At 36.7% G+C, this 27,052-nt stretch overlaps 1 protein-coding gene across 1 annotated transcript; it reads left to right on the top strand.

The window, feature by feature from the left end:
• Nucleotides 1-733: 733 nt before the first annotated feature.
• adgre5 (adhesion G protein-coupled receptor E5) lies at nucleotides 734-27,052 on the top strand. Its single transcript, XM_015372674.1, is given in 17 exon segments — nucleotides 734-1,010; nucleotides 10,678-10,752; nucleotides 11,698-11,847; nucleotides 11,925-12,050; nucleotides 14,607-14,771; nucleotides 15,076-15,119; nucleotides 15,367-15,468; nucleotides 16,804-16,957; nucleotides 17,065-17,184; nucleotides 17,259-17,452; nucleotides 17,679-17,846; nucleotides 18,379-18,573; nucleotides 19,574-19,791; nucleotides 19,974-20,132; nucleotides 22,420-22,588; nucleotides 22,780-22,881; nucleotides 26,837-27,052. Coding segments are annotated over 17 exon segments (2,214 nt in total). The 5' UTR covers nucleotides 734-979; the 3' UTR covers nucleotides 26,879-27,052.

The following is a 27,052-nucleotide window of genomic DNA, read 5'->3' as shown; positions in this document are numbered from 1 at the left end:
CAAAAGAAAAAGTAAAAACTGTTGAAATGTTTGGAAACACTTTTTTAATTTGGGTGAACTTTCACTGAGCATCTAAACTTTGTGGGCAGATTGTTTCATATCCTCTCAGCTAACCAGCTGCCCTTCTCTAAACTACACCAGAGAAGCCTTGTAGAGGTTAACCCCTACATCCGTCTGAAACCCTTTTTTCTTTCAACCCGGGGGAAGGCTGAGAAAACACAGGCCTTTTTTTCTCGGAAAATGGGTGAAGGGCTGAATGCTACTGAGTGAAAGAACAAAAAGGGGGAGGAGATGCAGGGTAGAAGTGAAAGAAGAATATGAGCGGATATAAGACTCCTTACTGGCAAATCTCAAACTCTCATTGCAACAGCTGTTTAGATTAAGCATTAGACATCACCATCTTTTTCAGTTTCTGCCCCCAACCCCCCTTTTCTGTATGCTGCGAATAGCTCCCGGAATTGAGGCTACTGGAGCAGCAGGGGAAATGTGGCAGCATGGGTAGACAGAATGAGGGGGGTGGTAGTGGTGCAACATGATACACTAGCAGTGTGAGAAACCTGTTCACAAAGAGGGGATTTGGACTAAAAGAAGTGATCGAGACAGAGCAACGTTGAGAGACACAGGCCCTCATTAGGAAAGAGAGGAAAAGAAAGAAAGAACAGAGAGAAGAGAGAGAGAGAGAGAGAGAGGGGTGGGGAGAGAGAGAGAGAAGGGGCGGGGAATGAGAGGGAGTGAAGTCTGGTCTGGTCTGAAAGTCTGAATCATTAAAAAAAGAGCTCTGGTGAAGGATCTTTTTTATTTTTATGAAAAGAAAAAACTTCTTAAGGCTCATTAATTTTCTTCCCTTGTGGATCTCTATGGACCTTGGACTACAAATCCACAGCAAAGCTTCTGTGAGAGGAACCCACCTTTGTGTTTAAATTGAATTCCATTGATAAAGTGTATATATCGTCTGTGAGGGTCGTCCTTGGCCTCTGATATGGGGTTTGAGAGGAAACTGCTGATTCTGGGTGAGTCTGTCAAAGAGAACTCAGCTTTTGTGTTGATCTGTGGGCATGAAGAAACCAAAAGTTAAGGGATGTTTATAAGTGTTGTAATCCTTTAATCATTAACTTCTTCATGTCTTTGCAAATCAATTTTCTGAAAATAAAAATACATATAAAGAAAAATAGAAAGCATGAATTTTTTTAAAATGAAAAGTTGTGGATCTAAAAAGTTATTTTTTAAAATTGTGTTGTTTTTTTTTTGGTGTTTTTTTTTTAGAACTTGACATTAATACAACCTGAGCTGTTCAACGTGTCCAGCTGGGGGGGAAAACCTCTCATGCTGTCATTTTAGCTGAGGTTTGGGGTTGTGATCTGAGGGTGGCGTTCTGCTGAAATCTCTGTTATCAAAGTGCTCCCTCCAGTCAGGTCTGCCTATCAGGTGGTCTGAGTTAGGGTAATTGAGGTACTAAATGAGCTGTGGCTGTGATTGAGGTTTCAAGCTGGTGGAGTTATATGAATCTCCATGACTTATCTGAATAACCCACAATAGCAGCACCTTTGACCACTGGTGAAAACCAGCTCGGGCTTTTATGCCTCTCTCTTTTTGGGTATACAGATTTATATTAAATGTCATATAGACATAAAATTATGTTTGTATACTATACAACTGGACCCAATTTTACATTCAGGGCTGCATTAGTAATGTGTTTTCCATATAATCCCCAGAGATTTTGGTGAAAATGAACATGGCAGCGTCCCGTTTGGCCAGTTTTTGTTGTCTTCCTATATTTGATGTTAATCTGCTGTTCCACCACATCCTGAATTTACAGAAGTGAGAAGTTTTGACTTTGGAGGTCATTGGACCACAGTGATCTCATTGTCATCGTCAGAAATCAGATTGAGGAGATCTGGGCTTGTTCATCTATCATATAAAGTGGTACTGTGATCATAAAGGGTTGTGTTTTGATAATTAGATGGGTAGTAGTGTTTAAAAATTGGTTCTAACAGACTCAAAGTGCGTCAAGAAAATGTCTCCACTCTGTTTTACCTCCACCTTTGAGCCTTTGAGATGTCTTTAACGTTCATTTCTGAGCTTACCACTTGAATTCAGTAGCTAAAATCATTGGAATTGGTAATATTTTTTAATTTCTTAGTGTCATGCTATGGTGAACCTGTATAAATCATGACCTCAGATTCTTTTTCTTAATTTGAGGAGGAGCCCTGCCCAATTCTAGGTTACATGGTTGTCAGTTTGGAGAAGATACACTACCTTTATTATAAGAAATGGATAATTATTTAAACTATTGTTTACTCTATCTTCTTAACCCAGTCTGTTTACTATTTCCTGATGTCTTGTATTTTGGTGCGCACTGTAGTTTTTCTTCTGTAGACCAGAGAGGTGGTTGTGAGTAAAAATTGGAGTGGCCAGCAGTTTCTAAAAATAGGCTAGACTGCCTGGCATCAGTAACTATGTTATATTTTAAGTAAATGAAATCCCCTGTCTTTTCCTTTCTGAAACATTTTGACTTTCAGAATGCCGTCTGTTAAACATCAAGGTGATTAAGTAATTGCTATCTGACTGCCGTGGCTGATTTGTGCACCCACAGAGCCAATCTCTCCCTTTCTATTTTAATCCTGTCTATGTAAACCAACCAGTTCATATATCACATTGAACTATCAGGTTACCTTTAATGCAGAGATACTAAATGCAGAATTTCATACATAACTTAATTCAATACAATAATAATTAGGGATTTATTTTATTAGTCTGTTTGGACTCCTTGCATTTCAGATTCACCCTGGGAATAGTTTACTTTCATGAAATTAGACAGATTAGGACCCCTGAGCTAACCAAAATAACTAAGTAACCTCCTTTCTGTCAGGTATCATTAACTGAAAATATTCAGTCACATTTTCTTGCATTAGATGATCAGATTACAACAAAGAAACTTTCAAGCATTCAACTCCTCACTTATTATGGGATGTACAAAATATCTTAAAGGTGAGTAAAACTGCTTCATGGTCGGGATGAATTGTTAAATACAAACCTGCAGAGGAAAATGAAGAAGGTAATGATCTGCACTTTACTGCTTCATTTACGGTACCTCAGACATTTGTACAGAGAGGACAGTGACTGTATGTGCTGTGATGCATTCATATTTTAATTTATTTTTTAAGTCACAGTCCTATTTAGTTTTCACTACTAACTAAAAATATTTTATTAGAAAGTCCCCTGGTTAACGACAGCATGAGGCTGTGAAATATGTAAAGTAGTTTTACAGCGAGCTGTTACAATGTGTCAATTTGATTTAGATAGTTTAAAAAAAAAACACACACACACCAGAAACCTTTTTATTTCGCTTGTGACAGAACTCCAACATACATTTTTATTCTGGTTTGTGTCTTTTCGCTGACAGCTTGGAAATTCTCAGAAGATAAAAAAAATATGTCAACATTGCGCATGGGGCTCCTAAAACCACACGCCAAAATGTGGTAAAAAATTAGTTTGAGGAATGACAGTAACAGGAGTATTATATATGGTTTCAATAAAGAAAAAAAAAAGTTTTGTTGAGTAAGGAAACCTTTGCAAATGTTTTCTTTTAATTCTTTTCTGTCTTAAGGAGAAAACATCTTGTCATGCACATTTAAAAAACTACCAGGATTGCAGTTTGTTGATGTTAACTAGAAAGAACAAGACTCTTTGTGGCCGGATTTAAGCTGAACCTTATAGATTGGACATTTTAGTCCTCTGGGCTGATTTATATAGATAATCAATGCTGTAAAAGATAAAGGGTAGGGCATGTGGAAAAGAAGCAGTTATTGCACATCTGAGTCTGAGCAACAAGCACTTTGATCTTACCAGAGTGCTTGTTGCTCAGACTTATTTCACGCAAGCAACTTTTTTTAGAGCTTCTATGTAATTAATTAATTTGCGACCTCTTTCTATGTCTGACAAAAGCTGTTTCATATCTCATAATATTGAGTACTGAGCAGCTGTTTCAATAACAGAACATGAGTAACCCGACATCATGATAGTTGGCCTTCATTTTAATTCAGGTCTTTGCATGTTAAAGTGGTTAATTTCTCAATGGTGTGCAGATGAGATGTTAGTGTACTGATAAGATCTGTCTGCAGAAATTGAAACAGACATAACACCCATGGTTGTAGGGTCAAAGCTGGCTTTGTGTTCAATTACCACCAGGCAACACATGATTTATCATGATGACAAAGAAGATTAACGCAGGACCAGCCTATTTCTGTAGAATTGTCAGCCTTTCTTTCAGTATGGTCATCTCACAAGTTAGCAGCTTTAAGAAAACCTGCTTTGTCTTTAAATAGTTGTTAAACATTAGACATGTCTTGAATCCCAGCTTTAAATGGGACAATTGCCTGTGTTTTTGCACTATGAGTTAACGGGGGAGAGGCTTAGTCAGTGCTTAACTTGGATACCAAGAAAAATGAGACAAAGTTGAAAGTGCAAGGCAGAGGAATGGCCTTAGCTGTGTTTATAACCAAAGTTTGCAGTTCCTCCCCCTTCACCTTATCAAACAGTGAGTCATTTTATTGTGCTGTCTGTAGCCTGGATGCAAATTTTCACTACTTTCTGAAATGTACTATAAAGTGTAAAAAAACACATTCAAATGTTTAAGACAATGGAATACTTCATTGCATGTGTTGCGTAATGCCATCCGTGCACAAAATGTCAATAAGAACCAGCTTAACCACTACTTCTGCTTGAGTTTCCTGTACTAGAACATTACTGACACAGGCTTTTAAAAATTTTAGACTTAACCTGGTCAAGACATTTATAAAAGGTTAAAAATCAGATTTCTCTCCATATTTTTTTTTTTGCATGTGAGTAAAAATAAAGCATAATTCCAGTTATGAGTAGTGACTAGGAACCACATTGAATGTTTTGCAGAATAGAGCCCTTTAAATGACCTGTTAAAACGGATGCGAGACACTTGCCTTTCTCATCCTCTGCCTGAGTTGAAGTATTTGAGAGATTGTCAGGGAAATACAAGCTGACAGCATATTTAAAAACATTTGCTGAAAAAAACTATAAACATGTCAAAGGTAGGCAGTAAATTATACACAAAGTTATGTGAGCCACAGGTCAACCAAGCGCTTTTCTTTGAAATATTTGTACACATGCTGAAACTACATATATATAGATGATGTTTATAATTTGTATCTATTCAAAGTTGAGATGAAGTTACGCTACAAACTTGTACGAGCAAATACAGCACAATAGACAGTGTGATAGGTTAAACCCAGTGGATGGAGCCTGATGCAATGTTTTCATTTTGTCCAAAAACACCAGAATTATGCCTCTTTTAAGGTCATTTAAATATGTATTTCAGGGTTTCCTGACAGTTTTTATTCATGCAATATGTTATGACATACTGGGAACGTAACCACAAAAAAATAAGAAGTAACTAAGTAGGCCAAGAGCTCTAAATACATTCTGTCCCTGTTTCCATCAACAGACATTTAGCAGCATATAATCATACTCAGACACAGTTTTTCTCACTCTCATTTCCCTGGCTCAGTCAAACCCTGTCTGGTCAGCCTCAGGGTTTAAGATTATGGGACCCCAGCACTGTCACACCGCAACAGAGGGCTCATTGTGGTGAAAGGAGGGAATCACAGTGAAAGACTCTTGGAATGTTGAATAGAGCTCTGTTTTTAGCAGTTTCATTCGCTCCTTAGTCATGGAAATGTGACTGGCGTTAGTCCGTTTTAAAGGGCTGCTCATGTTGGTGTGTTACGGCTGAGGTTGATGAAAGAATAGGGAAACAAAGTCACCTTTTATTGTACTCACGAGTTCGTAAATCTTCAATGATTATGGTGGTTATTGATTAACAGCTGATGAAAATGGGGCATGGCAGATAGTCCTATTATTTTTCATTCCCATTGCCGACTCACTTGTCAAAAGTCATGCCTTAACACATTTCCCAGTCTGTTCCACAGTGGAAGTCTGATGTTTTAGATAAATCATATACAGCTAGAAAAAAACCCAAGTCTAATCTTTCGTAGAATGATTTCACAAGAGTGTGTGTTTTCATTAACTCAGAAGCAGTTTGTACATAAGGCATGGCTTTCCTTTGCTTTAGAGTTGATAGTTAGCCCAGAACAAAAAGGTTATCATGCACTCCAAGGCCATTCTAATCTTCCTGATTTAACAAAATTCCTTTCTCTTTAAGCTGGGAGTGAAGCTTATTTTTAGTGAATTTTTTTTACTATTTGTAGGTTTCAAAGGCAGAATAAAATGGTGACATTTATCACATTCTGAAATGTCTACAGGTTTATGTCTTACCCTGCTGGGAGACAGATTTGCTATAGTTTTTTATGCAACTGTTCAGTATTTTAGATCAGCAAACATATTTTAGTATCAGAAAATAATAACCTGAACAATTATATGCTGCAGTTTCAAAGGATAATTCTATAAATGCATAGGTAGGATAGTTATCCAAATCAACATGGCACAACCTCAAAGAGTGAAGGACCGTGCAAAACTCTTTCTCCTATTTTGTTTTCCACCAAATCCTTTATAATGATAAACTAATATTAAAATTAGAATCAGAACACACATTTAAAAATTTGATCAGCTCATACAAAACTGAATAAAAAAAAAATGTTTTTGAAAACATTTTTACCCAGATAATCTCCCTTTGATCACTTTAAGAGTGAGGAAAATGACTTTACTAACAGGAGATGATATTTGGAGAGATTTTTCTCACCAGCATCAACAATAACAGCATTCTTTCCCGTTTTGGGGGATATAAGGTCAGATTTTGTATTGTAGAGCCTTTCTTGTAGACATGATAATGGCTAATGGATTGTGTGAGGATGCATTAACTAAGCAGTAGCTTTTACATCTAAAGCTGAAGCTTCTCTTGGCTTTAAGTTCAGATTCCACTTTTTACTAAGAGGTGTGTTAATGATTTTTGTTACAGTAGGCACAACCCTACATATATGCCTCTGTAAACCTTTAGTCTTATCCTTTGATTAAGATAGAAAGGATGAAACGAAATAGCAAGAAAAACCTCTGCTGATCTTTGAATATTATGCATTTCCCTCTTGGATAATTAAAATACCTGCCTAAATATCTGCTGTAGTTCTTCTTTGCTCCAAAACACACATGGGATATGGTAGATTGTTTACAGTATGTTGGCATGAGTCACGGAAAAAAATAGATCAGCATTTGGTTATTTTTGGTCACCAGAGTTTTTTTTACTCTGGAAAGTAGTTTCAAGATGTTTCTTTGTTGAATCATGAAAGCTAAACTGAACGGAGGCAAGTGAAGCCTTTAGAGATGTTGTTCTTGTTGTGACTTCCTGGGTTGACTCACTGATGTTCTTTGAGTAGTTTTTCCACTTCGGGGGCAGTTCACCCTCATCCCATATTGTCTCTATTTGTAGATTATATCGGTTACTGACCTTCATTGGAGACCAAGGCGTGAAACGGCCTTTCCAGAATGAAAAATGTGAACGGCCTTTCCTGAGTTTCCTTTTAACACGGTACATTTCTACTTCATGTTGTCTGACAGGCTCTGTTTAACTGATTTATTGGTATGGCAGGTCTGGAAGTAATCAGGCTAACGTCTGTCTCGGGACATCGAAATGTTTTTTCCAAAAAATTAGAAAATTAGGCGGTCAGAATTTATGATATAACAAGCTAGGCAATAGGATTTTCACATATAGTTTTGGATAGTTTCCTGCAAAAGTTCTTTTTTATTTATTTATTTTATTTTATTTTTTTACAAAATTTGTGGTATATCTTTGGATTTTGGAAACATTGAAATGAAGAGGCTACTTTTCTTGTTCTCAGATTTCCAAAAGCTTTTTGCCAGTATAAATTGCGCCATAGAAAGCATATAGGCTTAGTTTAAACTGAAAGAAAGAATTGTAGGACACAATTAAATATAACCAACAAATTATCCTTATTTTTAGTATTTTTTTTACTTAATATAGTAGATATATTTAACATATTGCTCAATTGTTAAATCATAGACTCACCCCTAAACTAAGTCAAGTCTTTCATGGTATTGCAAGCCAAAAATAAATTTATAGATGCTACACGAGTGTTCTATATGTTTGTTTGCTGTATTTTTCCCCTGAGAGTTTTTTCTCATGCCCTCTCACCCTGTTTCTTGCTTTTTTATTGACCCAAGTTTCAATGCTTTCATCAGCTTCTCCTTCCCAGAACACATGTTTATAAAATTTTCAATGCAATATGTTTAGTTAGACAATTTTTCATGCCTGCAGTTTGTCTCAGATCTACTGGATTAAAACTCTTTTATATGAACCTTGTTCAATGTAGACCAATGATTGCAGAATATTTTTTCCCATTCATAAATATTTAATCCTCTAAGAATTTATGAACGTAGCAGTGCATCTGTTGTTACTATTGATGGGAACATCATGACATGCTGTTTAGACTCGCGTATTGCATTTCTTTGTGTGACTCAGCCTTTACAGTATGAAGTTATTAATAAAGAAAAAGATGTGACTAACTGAAGATACAATTTATTTTATTTTTTATCTCGCAGATTCACTAAAAAAATAACTTTGTCACACTGTTTGACCTTTAGAAATTACTGCATTATTAGGAAACTTCCACTTATCTATCAGAGTTTTTCAACATTTAATTCAATACATCTAGGAATCAATGTGAAACCTCTTTTTGTTCAAAGGTTCAAAAGCAACATTTAAGAAAAAAAAAAAATAATTAAAAGTGGATGAATTTTTTTTTCTTTTAATCCAAAACTCCATGTGAAGAAAACCTGGACTGGAATCTACAGCTTTTTAACGGTTGTTAGAAGGTATCACCCTATTTTAAAAGCTCTGTGTAATAGTATATCAATGAGTAAAAAAAAATCTGGGCAATTCTTTTCTAATCCGAGAAGCAGATAACCAGATATTTTTCTTGAAAACTAAACGTTCATCCTAATTAGATGCTATAACTTGAAACAAATAATGGTTGAAATAACCTCAGTTGGATGTCCCCTTTACATTTCCCCCTTATGTTTTATGTGTAATTGTAAATAATGCATGTAATTAATTTAGAGGCACTGTCATTCTCTGTGAGAACAAAATTACAGTGAAACAGATTTAAAAGATTTTAGGTGTGATCATTCCTAAGATTGACCAGGTATAGACAGTCACACATATCCAGAAAACTGTTGTGTAAAGCTGCACATAATTGTGGAACCATAGAAACGTTAGCATTGCTGGAGGACGTCACTGTTAGGAGTCAGAGGGAGTGTTTTCAGAGAGCCCGCTTAGAATGCTAAGAGGGATTATCTTTGAACTCTGCACAGAGCTAAACCCAACGTTAAGGCGAGGAAGCTGAGAAAATAAAGATTGCTAGTACCAGCTACAGTTCTTACTGTGCTGATGTTTCTTTGCAACCCATGCATTGTAGATGGAGCTGACTGACTAGTTGGGTGATTCACATTCATCCATGAACAATTTCATTCCTATCACATTAGTCAAATAGATGTATGCAGTTCATCTATACCCTGGCTGATAAAAAATCTTAACCTTGTTTTTTTGGAAAAGGATCAAATTGTAACTCCTGCCATAAGCTCTTACTTATACTGTATTACAGGAATTATTTAGGAATGCTTCTATTTCTAACTATCAAAACCCGTATTTCACAATCATGGATTCCAGATTTGTCTCACTAAACCTTGTTTCCTTGGTTATTTGGACAAATACTGTTAAAAACGGATATATAAAGATAGATGTATGTATATGTAAAGATAGATATGTATATATCTATCTATATATTGCTATTAGGGCTGCAATTAATGATTATTTTGCAAATCAATTAATATTTTGATAATTTTTTTGATTAATCGATTACTAATCAGATAATAAAAGGTTCCTTAAAGAAGATTTTTTACTAACTTAATATATTGACAGATGATAACTTTTTTTTTTTTAAATCTTAAATGGCAAAAACATTATCCATCCATCCATCCATCCATCCATTTTCACACTTATCCATAGCGGGGTCGCGAGGGGTGCTGGTGCCTATCCCCAGCTTTCTATGGGCGAGAGCCGGGGTCCACCCTGGACAGGTCGCCAATCCATTGCAGGGCAATACAGATACAAACAGGAAAACCAACCATTAACACTCACACCGAAGGAGAATTTAGAGAAGCCAATTAACCTAACAGTCATGTTTTTGGACTGGGGAGAAAGCTTGAGTACCCAGTGAGAACCCACGCATGCTCACCCGGGCCGGGAATCAACCCTGGAACTATCTTGCTGCAAGGCAGCAGTGCTACCCACTGCATTACTAAGAAGCCCACCAAATACATTAGTTGAACTATAATTCCTTACATAATATATATACATATAATTTCAGTGGAACTGCTTAAATGCCCAGTCTTCCTTTGAAACCCCTTGGAAGGTGACAACTTGCACTGATTCTTACTGTAACATAGGTGCAGGAAATTGGAAGTTGGTATGAAAACTATACTGGAGGATTTATTAACAATTAATTATAATGCTTGTTGTGTTTCAGCCGAAGGTTTTTGGTTTCCTATCCAATAAAACCCTTGAAAGGACTAATGCTTTATGTATATGTATAAGTAAAGTAAAATGTCTTAACTTGCTTTGGTAATATATTTGTGAAGCATACTTTTAATGTAATATTTTGTTGTTTTGCTCCACAGGGTTTGTGTATGCTCTGCAGACATCTGTGTTTGGGTGTCAGAATGGCTTCCAAATGATTGGCAACAATTGTGAAGGTACATTTTTCACAAACCTTTCTCCCTATAGCCTTATTTGTTATCAAGAGAGGTAGTCTCATTCAGAAATGGTTTTATCAGGGAGTGGATTAAATAAAATGTTTATTTTTTCTAGGAATTTTAAACTGAGTCGGGTAGTAACTGGTTACATTCACATAGTTACATTCACTTGTAACTAAAAAACAAACAAACAAAAAACACACACAATACTTTCATAAACTGGGATTTCTATGACATAGATGTCAAGGTAATAGGGAGAGGGGTGGTCTAGTGGTTAGGGCTTTGCACTTGGAATCAATAGGTTTTGATTTCAAGACCCACTCCCACAGACTGCCACTCTGCCTGAGCAAGACACTTAACCCCAGACTGCTCCCAGGGTGCCACACAATGTCAGCCCACTGCTCCCCAAGGGGATGGGTTAAATGCAGAGTTGAATTTCTCCAGTGTGAGATTAGTTCAATTATTAGTATTAATAATATACAGAAAAATTGTATATTTTATGACTGGAAGTAGCTTACCCTGTTCTGTCATACATTATATATCTAAAAGCATGGTGTCATGACAAACATTTGAATTTTTAAATAGTTTCTTCTCCCTGAATGATTTTTTTCAATGTACTTATCATTTATATTAATTTACTTATTTTACCCTTACTTGAGTAGTTTATCGGACGGGTACTTTTTAACTTTACTCTTTTAACTTTGCTCCATGTTGAAGTGGTGTTGCCTCTACTTGTGCACATTTTTTGCTACTTCCCACCTCTGCTTATAAAATATTAAATTGAACACAGCGTTTAGATGAGGAATTATGCTGTTGTTAAAATCTTTAATAAGGGACCAGAAATACACAACATGGCTTCCAGGTTTGTAAAGCAGTTTAAGTGTTTCTTTATCTTGATATGCTGCCTGCTTGCTACATTTCAAACTGTACTTTTCCAAATTACAGATATAGATGAGTGTAAAGACTATCCAGGATTGTGTGGGAATAACTCAAGGTGCTTAAACACCAACGGCAGCTACCACTGCAACTGTCTTCCCGGGTTTGTAAACTCAAAGAGGAAACTAAACTTCTCTGCTTCAGAGGGACAGTGTCTTGGTAAGCCACAAACGAAATATGTAAGCATTTCTCTTTGAACCAGCTATTAATGGTGTCTGTATTTTCTCTTTTATCAGATATTAATGAATGCACAGACAGCCCTCCAAAATGTACTCCTTATGGTAAATGCTTGAATCTGCTTGGTAGCTATGAATGTTCCTGTAACTCTGGGTACAGCAACAAAAGCCAAGGAGAATGTAAAGGTGAGTGGCAATTCTTTCTTCATATTTTATTTGTTTCAGTAATGGTTCAGAGAGTTTTAAGGCAGTATTGATTTCAGAGTTTTATTATTATTTGTCATTCCAGACTCTATTTCTTTTGCTATTTTTAAAATGTTTTTGCCTCCTCTTTACTTACCTCTGTGTCCTTTCTTTCCTCCATCTGTCTTCCCTTCTTTCCTTTCTTAAATCTCCCCTTTTCTATCTTTCCTTCTATTCCCCTGTTTATTTGTTCCTTTGTTTTATTGTTATTGATGCCTTTGCTCCTTCTTTCCTTACAAAAACCATACTTACATTTTAAACAAATTTTAGAAGGCTAAATAGAGGCAGCTAAAATATAACAACTATCAGCAGGCAGGTCGTACTTCAGGTTTGCTCATTCCTTCCCTACTACTGTCAATTCATTAATAAATTATAAATAATTTTCCAGCCAGTGCATAGAGTGAATATGCATGACATACACAAACACTTTGAGTTTAGGATGTGCTCAGACGCCACGTCTGAGCAGTGGATCTCTGTTTATTCAACAGAGATCCATTTGATTAATGCTAAAACATTAAGCAACTATAATAGAAACTTGGAGGACAGACGTCTGCCTAGAAGCACATTTTGTCCCATATTGGGACTTACAACTATAGCTAAAACTTGCACATGATCTGGATAATTCCGAACATTTTACTGAATTGTTCACATGAGGTGCTCCTTTGGTAACAATTTGCTTAAAATCCTTCCATGAGTTTATAAATAACGCACAGCATGACTCTGCAGACTCTGGTGTTTATTCTGCTCTCACTCTTTAGTCTCAGGGTGAGTTCGATTTCAATGACACGGTCCATGTGGACTGGGTCCTTCAAGGTCCATAAAAATATGGTGACTGGAAGAGTTTGGCTATGGATTCAAACAGGTCAAGCCTTCTCCGGCTTTCACCGCATGTATGCTGTGTCGCCTAGCAACCGTTACAGCTGACACACAAAGCAACTTCTTGCTTCTGTCCTGGGTGCTAATAACATTTTCAAGGAGCTTCAGCAGCAGTACCGTCATTACGAATATCATATTTATAGTCCCCACACTGCAGAGATATTGGACTCAGTCCTTTAATGACAGCCAAACCCATTTGCACAGGGACAGAATAAAACCTTTCAATAAATAAACATTACCTGCTACGTATCTGACCCTATTACCATTTCAAACAACTATTATCATTAATTTTAGATGGATCTATTCACATACTTGTATTATATTAAACTACACTTACAATATTCACCACTGTTTGGTGCCATTTCCCTTTTACATCTGAGCACAGAGCAGCCGGCTTGCTTGTATTCGTAATGAATCATGAGATACCCAAAGCTACGTAGGATATACCGGACCCATCCTTCAAAACGTGCAAAAAGAAGCATGTATTTGTCGGTTGCATACGAAGGAGTCTTCCAATCTGAATAGACCTAGCTCCACGCTATGTCGTAATCAGATGACTTATCTGCCCTTCAGAGGACACAGCCACTGAATTTGAACTCAGCACCTATCTGGACTTTCTGGACTTTTTGAGTCCAATGTTGAAGCTGTCAATAGTCACTGCTGCCACCCTCTGGTTTAGGGTGGAACTGCTTGTTCTGCCAAATAATATTAAAAGAATCTTATAAAAAGTTCCTGCATCTGGATTATGATGTGGATCATTACCAACATTTAATGGATTGCCTTTTGGACTGAGGTGCACCTTTGGTAAAAATTTCATAAAAATACATTCAAAACTTTTCAAGTTCTCCTCTACACAGACAGACATAGAGAAAAAAAACAAAAAAACACACAAACTCGACTAAAAACATAAACTCCTTGGTTGAGGTAATAACAAAATACTTCTAAAAGCTATTACCACATAAGACCCGGCAGAGTAAGGCTGAAGCACGAAACCCTCGAGGGCACTAAGTGCATTTAATCAATAATTATAGTTTCTTGGAAGTGGAACTTATTTGATTTCTATTTTTTTTTTGGTTATAGTAATTATTTAATACCAATGATTATTTTTTTTATGATGGCAACAACTTTTGGTATTGCATTACAATATTGACCTGGCATTTCTTTGAGAGCCCTTTGTCTCCACTTTGCAATATCCTAAAGCATGTTATGCAGGAAAATCCAAACCCTTATTAGGTCAAAGAGCCATATCTGGTTTGATGAAAAAGAAATGTGAAATAAGAAAAGTCATTTTAAAAGGTGTGCTACTTTTTGAGAAAACTGTTGATCAGTACAAGGAAAAATAGATTTGTTCAAATTTTTGCCCTGACTGCCTATATACAGTATGCAGCTGAACGATATATGGTGACATCAGTGACTTAATAAGATTAAAGGAAACAAAAAGCAATTGCAGCAATAAGAAAGCAAGCTATTTGATATCATCCTGTTATAAAGTATTTCACTAAGTTGTGTAAGAGTTTTTGATGGGCTCCCAGTGAAATAGTAACCAGTTTAATGCATTGTAAAGACAATTATTCGATTGCACATTATACTTACTAAAAGGTTCTATTTGATTATTTTCTACAGACATAGATGAATGCAAGATAAATGCCAATATCTGTGGAGAGAATGGCAGCTGTAAAAACCTCAATGGGAGTTATCAATGCCTCTGTAATGCAGGATTCACCTCCTACGGCCAAGAAAGAACACAATGCTCAGGGGAGTGAGCATTGGTTTACCAAACATAGATAAGTCTTTAATTTCTTGTAATTATTTACATCTAATAGATTATGTTCTAGAGTAAAAGTAAAGTCTAATGTTGTTATTATTTATATCCTGTGGTGTTATTTTATCACTTCAGCTTTGGTTTTTCTCTAAATGCTCATTGAAAGCATCCAGTTATTTCCTTCAGTAATTCATTTGATGATGGGTTGTCCTAACATGCCGTTTTACTTTTTTGTCACACTTATCTGCTTTCAGAGAAGGTTTCATCCAAGTATACAAACTGCTGTGGTGGTTATGTAAATATTTAACTTCTTTTTTTCTTTTCTTGTAGAGCTCAAATGTGACCGCTTTAGTGCCGACAGCAATCTTGTGAAGGTATGTTTGGACAAAAACAGTATAAGCACAGCTGATTCATGCTGCAGCCTCCATAATGCTGATCATTTAATGATCTATGACGTAACAGAAAAGTAGTCTGACATTTTGATGTCCAATTCCCTGCAAGAACCCCACAGTTAATTTTTCTGTGTTCAAGAACCTACTGCCTTAAAATCCGTTGTGTGTATAAATAACATTCAATGGGGAGTTGAATGGTTTCTTTATTCTCTTTGTCTCTGTTTCATAGTCACTTGGAGGTCTGGCAGACATAGTGGCCATGATGAGAAACAGCTGTTTGGATTTGTCCAACATGAGCTTTGGGAAGGCTGATGGAGATGCGCTTCTTGAGGTTAGGAAAATATATAAGACACAAACTCTAATACATTTTGAAACCACATGCAATTTATCTATTGACACAGCTCCACCTCAGGTTTTTGATGAAGCATGTATTTTCTTGTACAAGAAAAACTGTAAAAAAAAAAAAAAAAACAACAAAAAAAAATCCTTAACATTGAAGTGGTGAAGGAAATGGTCATCAGATTACAATAAGCCTAAAAACAAATACAAAATGGAAACCAAATGTACATTAAAATAAGTATTACTGAAGAGTTTGAAAACTGAAACAAAAAGCTTTTATTTGGCATCAGTGAATCTATAAACCTGTACCTTTTACTGTTTCTTTTAATATTGAAGGTATATTGGGGGATTTTTGTGATTTTTTTTTTTAAAAGACCCACCCTCTCAACTTTAAAAAAACAATCACACATACACTATCCCGGTACCCGCTCCTGAGAGGGAATGCCTATTAAATGCTTGAAAGAGCATGAACGAGCCCATTTCTCCTCTTGCAAGCTGTGTTTAAAAGTTACAAGCTAATTTTTGAATGATATGCAATTCACTATGTCAGACTCACCACTGGTAAGTGAAAACGGGGACGAGCACATAGGATGGCCTTACATAAAAATCACCACAATGATTGACAATTAGGAGGACCACTTATTTTGAGGATCCACCCAGAAAAAAAACATCCACCACTGTACCTTTAAATACTCATTAGACAGCTGTGAATTTTCTCCTAATGATGATGAAGCACTTCTATTACCTTTTGCATGCAGTGCATTCATTTGTCCCACAGCACTCTGTTTAGAGGTGGAAAGAATAATCTCTTTTTATTGGAATTGTCAGATTAGGTTTTATAAAAGTAGCTTTTTATGATAACAAAATGACCTCAATGACAGAGTCAATATTTTTTAGACTGGAGATGCTCATTGTTCTATGTTAACCAACTCAAAGATGTATCACAAGGTTCTCTCACTTTTTAGGTAAATGATATTACATATTTATTATACATCAGTTAATTTCACCTTTAGGTTAATTACATGTTTAATGAGATTACAGTATGTGAGGACAGAAGATGTTAAAAATCTTGAGGTTTAGTCTATGATTCTTCCATTGTCATTGGGTTTCATCCTTGGATAATCATATCATTCACTTACTGTATACAGGTATATAAATTATATAATTTCATTCCACCAGTTGCCATTTACAGTATATGCATATGATACTGTGTTTTCAAATTGTACATTTTTTGGGTACTTTTTAATGTTACCCATCCCAGCCACTAAAAATAACAAAAAGAGAGAAGTTTTAAAAAAAAACCCTCTCCTCTCTCCATCTCTGTTAGAAACTTCTGACTGCGACTGACTCAGTTCTGTCCTCTGGAGATGTGGAAAGCGAAGACGGTGTGAGTGGGCTGCTTAACACTATGGAGAAGGCCATTTTACTGATTGGTCCTCAGCTCAAAGCCAACGACACAAAGATGGAGACTAAAAAAACAGGTATTATTACATCTATGATGTCATTGTTTTCAGCATTTGTCGATCTGATAACCATACAGTTGAAAAAAATCCAGATGACTAACAATGTGTCATCATTGCCAAAACAGAAGTAAAAATTGCAGTAAGAAGAGGACTTAACCGTCCAACTGGACCAGTCAGTTTAACTAGTGAACATGTTCATCTCAACACTGATTGGACAACGGCAGCTGGCACAGGCCCATACCCTGGTAAATCCCTAAACCTGATAAACTTTTAATGCTCGGTTATGAAAACATGAACTGACTCTTAATCTCCCTAATAGGATTTGCTTTGGCCTCACTGCTGAGCTACAAGAACCTTGAAAGATCTGTGAACAGATCTTTTAAAGTCATGAAAGACTTTGAAAAAGATGCCATTTCCTTCCAGATTTTTTCCAAAGTTGTCTCTGTTGTGGTTTCCAACCCATCAACTCAGAATCTGAGCAGCCCTGTCAACATAACATTCAGACATCTACAGGTAGGTGCAAAATACTGACTGTGCCTACCTTTTATGGTATTATTGAGACAGTGAACTGCATTAATATCCGTACTTCTAGTAGCTTTGGTAATTATGTAGCTGCTGGTAATTGTGACCAGACTGCAGGAAAACATGAGGAAATTGCAATGTTCTCTTAGATATTTCATGAAGATATAAATGTAACACACAGCCTGTATTTAACGGTTGGTTTTGGTTTTCACATTAGGATATAAAACAGCCCCCTGAGGCAAGATACATCTGTGCATACTGGAATGAGAAGGGAGTCTGGTCTCCAGATGGTTGCTCCCAGGAACTCTCCAATGACTCATACACTGTGTGTTCATGCAAACATCTAAGCAGCTTTGCTGTCCTAATGGCCCTTTATCCCATGAAGGTAGGTCACATTGGATACAGACACCTGGACATAATTTAGGGCTTTTGAGAGAAAAGTAGGCATATCTACTGTTTGGAGGAAATAAACATGTAATCCCTCAGATGGAAACAGTCTATTTTATACATCGTTGTCTCTAGTAATAGGGGCAGAATGTAAATAAAATGTGGATGAGCATAGCATATAAGTTTAAATTAGATTTGGATGTCATTTAGAAAAATCAAATGGATCTGATTTCAAGAAAAACATGAAAAAGAGCTTTGTGTTATGACTTGTCCTGCAAGTAAAGTTTTTGGATAGTTGCATCATGCTATGTGGGAGAACTGGACTACAGCGAAGACAGGAAGATGACGGTCTTATCTTGAGATGAAGGGTGTTTTCTGTTTTTCTTGTTTTTTTTATTTAGAAATAGAAACTAATCTGAGGGAGAACAAGAGATGTAGTAATTAAACTAGTGAGGCTCAGACTAATCCTTGAAGGAAATGAAAAAAGGAACAATTAAGCTAAAAGAAACCAAAACAATCTTCTCTTATAGCACACCTTTGAACTCCAGCTGCTGACCAAGATCGGCCTGGGCATCTCCCTTGTTTGTCTTCTACTGAGCATCCTGACCTTCAAGTTCTGCCGATCCATTCAGGGAACACGAACCACCATCCATCTGCACCTCTGCATCTGCCTCTTCATGGCGGATCTCATCTTCTTGGTTGGGATTTCTCGAACTAGTCCTAAGGTAAGACACCCTGTCAAGAATTTAAGGCCAAGGGAGTTGGTCTAAAATCAGCCAGTCCTTTTATGTGTGTTACCCTTTACAGAGTAGGAACCAATTCAGTTTGTGAGGTGGTTCCTGAAATTAATTGTCTGGGTTCTGCCCTATGTTTAGATTTCTTCTTAGTTTCACTGTAATTTTGTGTCTTCTGGCAGTGTTGTGTTTTTGTGTTACTCTCTGTTGCCCCCTGTGCAAGTTTCCTTTCCCCTCGGCTCCTTTCTAGCTGCTTCTGTCCACACCTGCTCCCAATTAACTGATTACTCGGTTCTGTCTGTCATATATAACCATTCTAGGCAGTTCATCAGTGCTGGTCTGTCTTCTTTGCTTTGCTCCACGTGTGTGTTTCTCCTTATTTTCTCCTGGTTTTGGTTTCTTTATTTATTCCTGGAATTTAGATTAAATCTGCAAGAACTTATCTCATCAACTTACAACAAACATTACAATAGCATTTTTTTAGTTAAATATAAATGCAAAGAATACAAATGCAACACTTCCCACATTTTGGCTTATACATACTTTTTAAAGCATTGTGGAACAGCAAATGTTGATTTTTACTCTTTATAAACAATTTTCTATATAAATATTAGTGTTGTGCCTATGCCTTTTTTTTTTTTTTTTTGGCCCTGATATCAATACCTGGCTGTGCAGTATCGGCCTATACCATACCGATACATCTGTTTAAAATTGATGTGTGTGTCTGGCTATATGAAGAACTGCATACTACTTGGATGTAAAATAATTGCCATCATGGCTTTGTCAAGCTGCTGCCTACCTTTGTGAAGCGGGAAAAGGTATCAGTGCCCTATTTGTTTGTACTCGCCGTCGATACTGATACCACAATTTTAGTGCTGGATCAGGGCCCCATCCGATAATGGTTTCAGTATCGATGCAACACTAATAAATATAGATACATTCAGAGTTTTTTTTACCTGTTCTTTCTGTTTCATATTTTTTTATATTCCAGGGTGGCTGCAGTTTTGTTGCTGCAATGCTTCATTTTTTCTTCTTGGGCGTAATGACCTGGATGCTTCTAGAAGGAGTTCAGCTGTACAGAATGGTTGTCCTGGTGTTTAATGCCACCATTCGGCCCCTCTATCTGTACCTCATTGGTTACGGGGTGCCTCTTGGAATAGTTATCATATCTGTCATGATCAGATCAGGAGGCTACGGCACTGAAGATCAGTAAGTAACAATGACTGTGTTTTTGTTTGTGTTTGAGAGTAAATGCTTTGGAATCAAACCAGGATATTAATCTATAGCCGCTGCATCAAACTTTTTGCTTTAGAGGAGTTCTCATACTTGCTGTTATCTTTTTATCTGATACGTGATGTGAATAATTTTTTCCCTTCATCTCATTTCCATAGTTGCTGGCTTTCTCTGCAGCATGGTCTGATCTGGAGCTTCTTTGGGCCCGTTTGCTTCATCATCATCCTGAATGTCTTTTTCTTCATCATCACCGTCTGGAAACTCGCCCAAAAGTTTGCCACGCTAAACCCAGACCTCTCCAAGCTGCACAAAATCAGGCTAGTCTCCGCAACCATGAGCGTGTGAATGTGTCCATATCATCTGTTGCTGTTTTTAATCTTCTGCCTGACATAAAAAGAAAGTGTAGCAGCATTGCATTGCGCAAAGGCTTTGAGCAAAAAGGATTAGAATTTTTATGGAATCCTTCCAGAGAACTGTCCTCGGGTCTTTATTGAAGAGCTACCGACTGGGGTTTCCCCCCTTGATTTTGTCTATCTGCACTAAGCTACTTTATTATTCCTCGTTGGTAGCACACACCCAATAACTGTGTACAGATGTGAAATACATTAGTTTAAAATTATCTCTCCTTGGAAGCAGAGGCTCATAGATCAGAGGTCAGTCAGAGAAATTTGGAAAAGGAATTTCTTGCGTAAAAGCAGCTGCTGGAAGAAGCACTCATGAAGTATGAGATTGGAGAGAAAAGGGATCTCTGCTAAGATGAAGAGATTGCTTATGGAGTTCATGAATCTGGTTTGAACCAGCCTGAAATTAAAGTCTGATCCCAAATAACAGATGCAGGGCGTCTGATCTGAAAATTATTCACAGCTTTTACACATTTTAGTCTGTTACAGCCATATTCTAAATGCTTTGAAGTTAATCTCACTTCAAAACATTAACTGTTGTTTATCAAAAATATAAGGGTTAAAACAACAGGATATCGGACCTTTTAGTGGAGCCCACCTATGATTAGGAGAGGAATGCACCTGTAAGGTCCCACAGCTGACTAGCAAACCAGAGAACAAACACCAAGCCTGAAGTTAAAGAGTTTGTCTTTAGACGTCTGAGAAAGGATTATCTTCAGGCACAAATCTGGGGAAGGATGCAGAAAACATCAGATACTTTGAAAGTAATTGGAATCAGTTTGGGACCATTGAGACCCTTCCTATGTCTGACCGTCTTAACTAAGCAACTCTAGCTCCATCGAGCCCTAGAGCAGTACTGCAGGGGAATGGCAGAGGCTGCAAATAGATGGGTGTGCTTGGTTTGTGGTATCGGATTCCAAAACACTTGAGGCTGTAATACCACAAGTGGATCAACAAAGTATTAAGTAAAGGCTTTGCATTCTTATGTGTATATGATTTCTTAGTTTTCTCTTCATGATAAATTTGCAACAACCTCAAATAATCCTTGTATGTAGCATTTCCTAGAATAGAATTTAATGTAACACTGCTTCTAATTCTAAAAACACTGTCCTAATGGTAAAACTATAGTCTTAAAATTATTATGATTTGAGGAAACTTCAAAGTTGATCTGCAGACTGATGGAGCTGGTTGCTAGGCAATGCTAAAAAAAAATCTGGGCTTTTGAGAGCCCCCGGCCCACATCTGTAACATCCTTTACATGTCCCTGGCTGGACTTTAATAGACAATCTGAACTTTTTTTCCTCTTTTTTTAAAATTTTTATTTTTTTAAGGTTTGTGGTTGTAAAATAAAAAAAAAAATCTGTTATGAGTAATTTTGTTTATATGTTAAACATCATAGTGACTTCAGTCAGTTTTATTTCAGAACTCTGTAACTGCCTAAAGCAATCAAAAAGGGTCTTTATTGTCATTTTGTAGTTATTAAAAAATGTAGCTGATACAAAATGCACGTGTTATACAAATATTAAAAGCGCATAGAAAATGTAAAAATGTCCTTAAAGGAGGCTTCAAAAATGTACTACAACATATTACTAAGGAAACCACTAAGAGTTACAATATTTAAATTTCCAATGACATTAATAAAGTATTTTGGAACTGACTTAAGTGACAAATGTTTTCAACAACTCTACAACTTCCCTAAATGTAGGTCTGACTGACAGAAACAGGTATTTTATGTCAGTTTTTGGTTCCTGTTTGGGTTTTCAAGCAGGAAACATGGAAGGTTCACCTTATGACGTGAACATGTCTCAGAACAAGTATCTGATAAACAGTCTGTGTCCTAGAAAATGCATCTGTTCATAAACACGCTTCATCTACACAGTTTGAGTTTAAGCTTGTAAGCAAAACTGAAAGGGCAGAGATTTTAATCTAGAGATGCAAAACTAAAATGGACTTTTGAAAAGATTTGTAAATGCAGAAAAAATGTGATTCAGAAAATTAAAAAAGAAGTACCACAACCCAATCCATTATAGTTTGCATGGTTGTACCTTTGTCAAAACATTTTAGGTTTTTCACTTAAGATTCAAGCAATGTTAAAAATCTTACTGGTAGCTTTTATCTGTACCCCCCACCTGGTTCTCGAGTCATCTAATGACATTCTCTTTCTCCTTTCTCTTTATTTCTTATTTTTGTTTTTTTACTCCAGAGCTTTCACAGTCACTGCCGTTGCCCAAATGTGCATACTTGGACTCATGTGGGTATTTGGAGCCTTCTTGTTCAGCGAAGGCACAATAGCGCTTGCATATATTTTCACTATCCTCAACAGCCTACAGGGTGCCCTGGTCTTCATCATGCATTGCCTGCTGTCTAAACAGGTAGGAAGCTCAGAGGGATTTTTGTGAGAGTGAATGCTGTTTTGGGGGGAAGAGGATATGTTAAGAATCAACAAAACAGACACGATTTGTAGACCTGTAGAGAAGAAAGGCTTTATCATTGCTTTAACTTTGGGATTAGAATAAACACACAGGGCTGTAAAATGTCCCTGTGGTTCTGCTGCCCCCTGCAGGTGAGAGATGAGTATGTTCAGCTTCTCTCCTGCGTCTGCACACCACAAAAGAAGAGGTACTCAGACTTCAGCAGCACCAATCCGTCCAGCAGTCAATCTCAAGTAAGTGCTGTTTCCTGTTTCTCATATAAGCTCACCAGTAAAAGGAAACGTTCTCTTAACTATTGACCTCTGAGTCATTTTTAAGAAGTTCTTTTTTTCATTAGACTTTATCTGTTAATCTGTCATATGAATAATAAATATCTCTTAAACTACAACCAACCACATCATTTTATGTTTTAAAGCCTTTTTGTTAGCAAAAAGTAGTATACTTGAAGTAAATTCTATTAAGAATATTTAAGTATAAGTTTAGAAAGTATACCCAAAAATGTGCTTTTAGTGTACTTGAAGTATTACTAAAGCAATACTTATTTGAACTAAATTGGGACATTTCTAAATTTACTAAAGTATACTTTAGTAAACAATAAAGTAAACAATAGTATAGTCAAATACACTTGACTTTACTATTGTTACATATATGAAATATAGTTTAGAAGTAAACTCTAAATGCACTGCTTGATTTTTAATATGAAATTGGTGCACTTTTAGTGTACTTGAATTAACTACTTTTTGCCAAGGTTAGACATCAAATATTATGAAAACAAAACCCAACTATGAGGGAAAAGTAAAATAAAAATAAACAGCTGGCATTTTTACCATGAAAACAGTATTTTTTTGTTTTTATTATCTAATCAATGTATATTTTTATAGAACATTCAAAATTAACAAAGGAAATCTCTAATTTCACATAGACCTTAGTCAGTCTAGTCATATTTTCTTTTCATTTTTTACTACCTGAACCAAACCTTTTGGTTTCTCCTTGTCTGATCAGTGAAAAGCAGTCTGTTCACCTCACATTTCAGACATATTCAGCTCTGTTCTTACCAGCAGTCTGGAACAAAAAATCAAAACGGTAATGGAAACGCTCACAAAGTGGGCTGAGTGAAGTAAAGCCAGCTTAAGTGGAGCCCTTGGAAAAAGGGGCATTAGACGTGTGAAAATCTTGAGTAAAAATACCAGTGGACTCATTTATCGAGCTTCCTTATACATAAAATGGGCCTTGAAAATTCCACAATTTCCAAGGTTTTGATTTATAAAAACAGACCTGATGTGAAAATGCGAGGTCCGTCACATAAACTCCGACCCATCGTATGGGTCATCCATATGTTGGAAAGAGGAGAAGTTGGCGACACAGATGGCGAGTGATGACGGGAACAGAAACCAGATTGCATCATAACTTTTCTCACACATTTTATTTAATTTCAGATGAAACTCTTATTGTGGATCGACTTTGTCAGATCTGATCTGAAACCACAGTGTGAAATGTGTTGGCACTGAGGTACTGTCATAAATAACAAGAAATTCGAGGTCTGCACATATTTAAATGTGTCCTCTCTAACAAAATGTTAGAATTTACATGCATTGCTGTAAAGCTATAGATAGAACTGAACCATCTGTGCGTAATGGTGCACTATGGGGGATTTAACTATGCTGGTGACTTTGGAAATTGGTGAATTAATTAGTAAACTAGCCCCACCCGCCAGCGACCAATAATTTTTGCCTGCAAGTTGAAATAAATAACACCTTTCATCTCCCATTTAGTCTGGTTTATCAGGCTAGAATTAAGAGGGAACATGTTTTTAGGGATTATCAGTGTTTCATGACCTGGATGATGACCGGTTATCAGCTGATCAAACTTACTATAGCATTTCTCTCAGACCCAAATACACTCACATCATTACTATACGTATGTCACATCTGTTAAACAGGTGGACCGTGAGCATTGATCCAAAGCTTTGCTAGGTGCACGGTTCTAAAGAAACTCAAATAAATATTAACAGATTTTATGTGTTAAGGTGTGTGTGTGTGTGTGTGTATGACCTGTCTAGCCCTCAGAGTGGGGACCACTTTTCCAATTTCACAATCAAATTGAGGACCAGTTGCAGCAAAGTGAGGACATTTTCCCGGTCCTCACAAGCTAAGTTGCTAATGGTAAGGTTTAGGGCTAAGGTGTCAATTGGGTAAGGGTTAGGGTGAGGTGTGCATTGGTAATGGTTAGTTTTAGGGTTAGGGCATAGAAAGGGTTGAAAATTGGAGTCAATACATGGTCCTCACTACGATGGCAGAACAAGTAAGTGTGTGGTTGTGTTTCTGTGTGTGTATATGCATAGGCTATAAGTTGTAGCCTAAACACATACATTCTTCCCCATAACCCTGATAGATAGATGTGCTGCTTTGCCCCATCATGGGGCTTTTTGTTTTGTTTTTAGTAGGTTACAGCTGTTAACCACTTTGCGGTTCCAGACGGCTGTCACCTGCACAAATTGGGCTTAAACATAATTATCAAGCGGCTTTTAGGGGACAAAATAATTCAGTGAATTTCATCCCTAAATCTGAGATATCAAAGTCAGTGATAATTGCAACGCTGCCTTGATGTCCCCAATTATCAATTTATCATTTTACAATTGAGACTCTCTATATATGTATATGTCAGGTCTAAGCACCTAAAACATCATACATACATACAGGGAAAGAAAGAAAGCACAGAGACAATTAATTTAGTTACTCGTGAGGAGAATAGGAAGGAGTGGAAGGAGAGTGGGTTGGAGATTTGTAAACTCTGCAGTCTTCAGCTTTCTCCTTGCTATTTATTGAAGAAAATGGGATGTCCCTAATTACATCAGCTGAGGTTTAACTAAAGGGAAAGGGGAAACAAAAGGATCTTACTTTAAACCTCAGTACATATGTTAAAACAAAGCATGTGGTTGTTTTACAATTGAATTGTTCCAAGAACACATCTTTAGAAGAAACATGTGATAGAGGCTGTTCAGGTCTCTTTTACAACCCAGCATGTGATAGAGGATGTTCAGGCCTCCTTCACAACCCGTCCGTTGCATGACCTTTATCTGGAACAATCTTAAGCAAGAGTTAATAACCTTGTGTTTCCTCCGTTATAATAGTTCATTAGAACACAACCCATCAAACACAAACGGAGTATAGATAAAATATTTCTAACAGTATATATATATATATATATATACATACATCCTTTTAGTATGGATTCTACACATTGTTTTATAGATGAGACTCCACCCTAATGATAAAACAAATGAATGATTTTGCTGCTTTACAGACAGCAGTTAGGAGGCCAGTAATGAGTGGCACTGGGTTTTAAAATCCTTCCATTCCATGGTTTTCACTACCTCTCATTTCCAACCTGCATTTCTCATTGCCTAAAGAAAAGTAGTGTCAGCAGATCTGGAGTTGTTTTTCTGAAAAAATAGGCTGAATAGGGTGTGCAGGTGCTGCAGTGGTTAGTGCGCATGATCCATGTACAGAGGCCTTAGTCCTCGACGTGGCTGACCCGGGTTCGAATTCGACCTGTGGTCCTTTGCCGCATTTCTCTCCCCCTCTCTCAAACCCCCTTTCCTGTCAGCCTACTGTCAAAAAAACAAGCCAAGAGTGCAATTAAAAACTCAAAAAGAAATGAAAATAAAATGAATAGGCTGAATAAGAATACAGTACGAATTTGGTACCAAGCAAAAACATGTAACATGCATTCATTTGTTAAGGTCTGAGACCTTGAGTTTTTTTTTCACTGAAAAAGATTAGCATTAGAAACTGGAAGTCCTGCTTTCCAAAAAAAAAAAAAAAAAAGAGCAGTAAGTATGGAACATAAGAAAGATTTAAGGAAAGCTGGGAATTAGTTTCGATGCTGATGATGGGTTTAAACCAGTGGTAGACTTAAATCCTCATGGGCTGTTGTCCTGCAACCAGTGTATGTTTATTTCCCTGCACACCTTACATGCACTAATGTTTGATCCAACGGATAAAACACCTACGCTGCAACATAATTAAAATCTGTTTTGATTTTTTTTTTTAAAACTGATGTCTTTTACCCCTCTGCCTCACAGTTCATTATTAAACGTATTTGTTTCATTTGGTATTAATAACTGATTTTAAAAGCTGGAAAACCTTTTTTAAAGCTTTCCTCATGGTGTGATTTCTTTTTCTTTAGGGTTCCCGGAGTGGGCAGATCACAGGAGAATCCCAAATATGAAGAGCTACGCTGTTTTTCCTCAGCCTCATGGACAGAAAATAAGCCATTCAGACTGACATTGAAATAGCCAAGAAAAAAAATTAACTCCTCTCATGCCTATATTTTAGGGTTTTTAATTTATTGATCTTTCAACCTGCCATTTCTGACCATTGGAATAGCAAAAAAAAAACCCCA

Source organism: Cyprinodon variegatus, unplaced genomic scaffold (genome assembly GCF_000732505.1).
Source record: "Cyprinodon variegatus isolate N-32 unplaced genomic scaffold, C_variegatus-1.0 Scaffold74, whole genome shotgun sequence".
Lineage (NCBI taxonomy): Eukaryota > Metazoa > Chordata > Actinopteri > Cyprinodontiformes > Cyprinodontidae > Cyprinodon > Cyprinodon variegatus.
The sequence above is the reverse complement of the archived record's forward strand: the minus strand, read 5'-3'. Positions and strand labels throughout refer to the sequence as shown.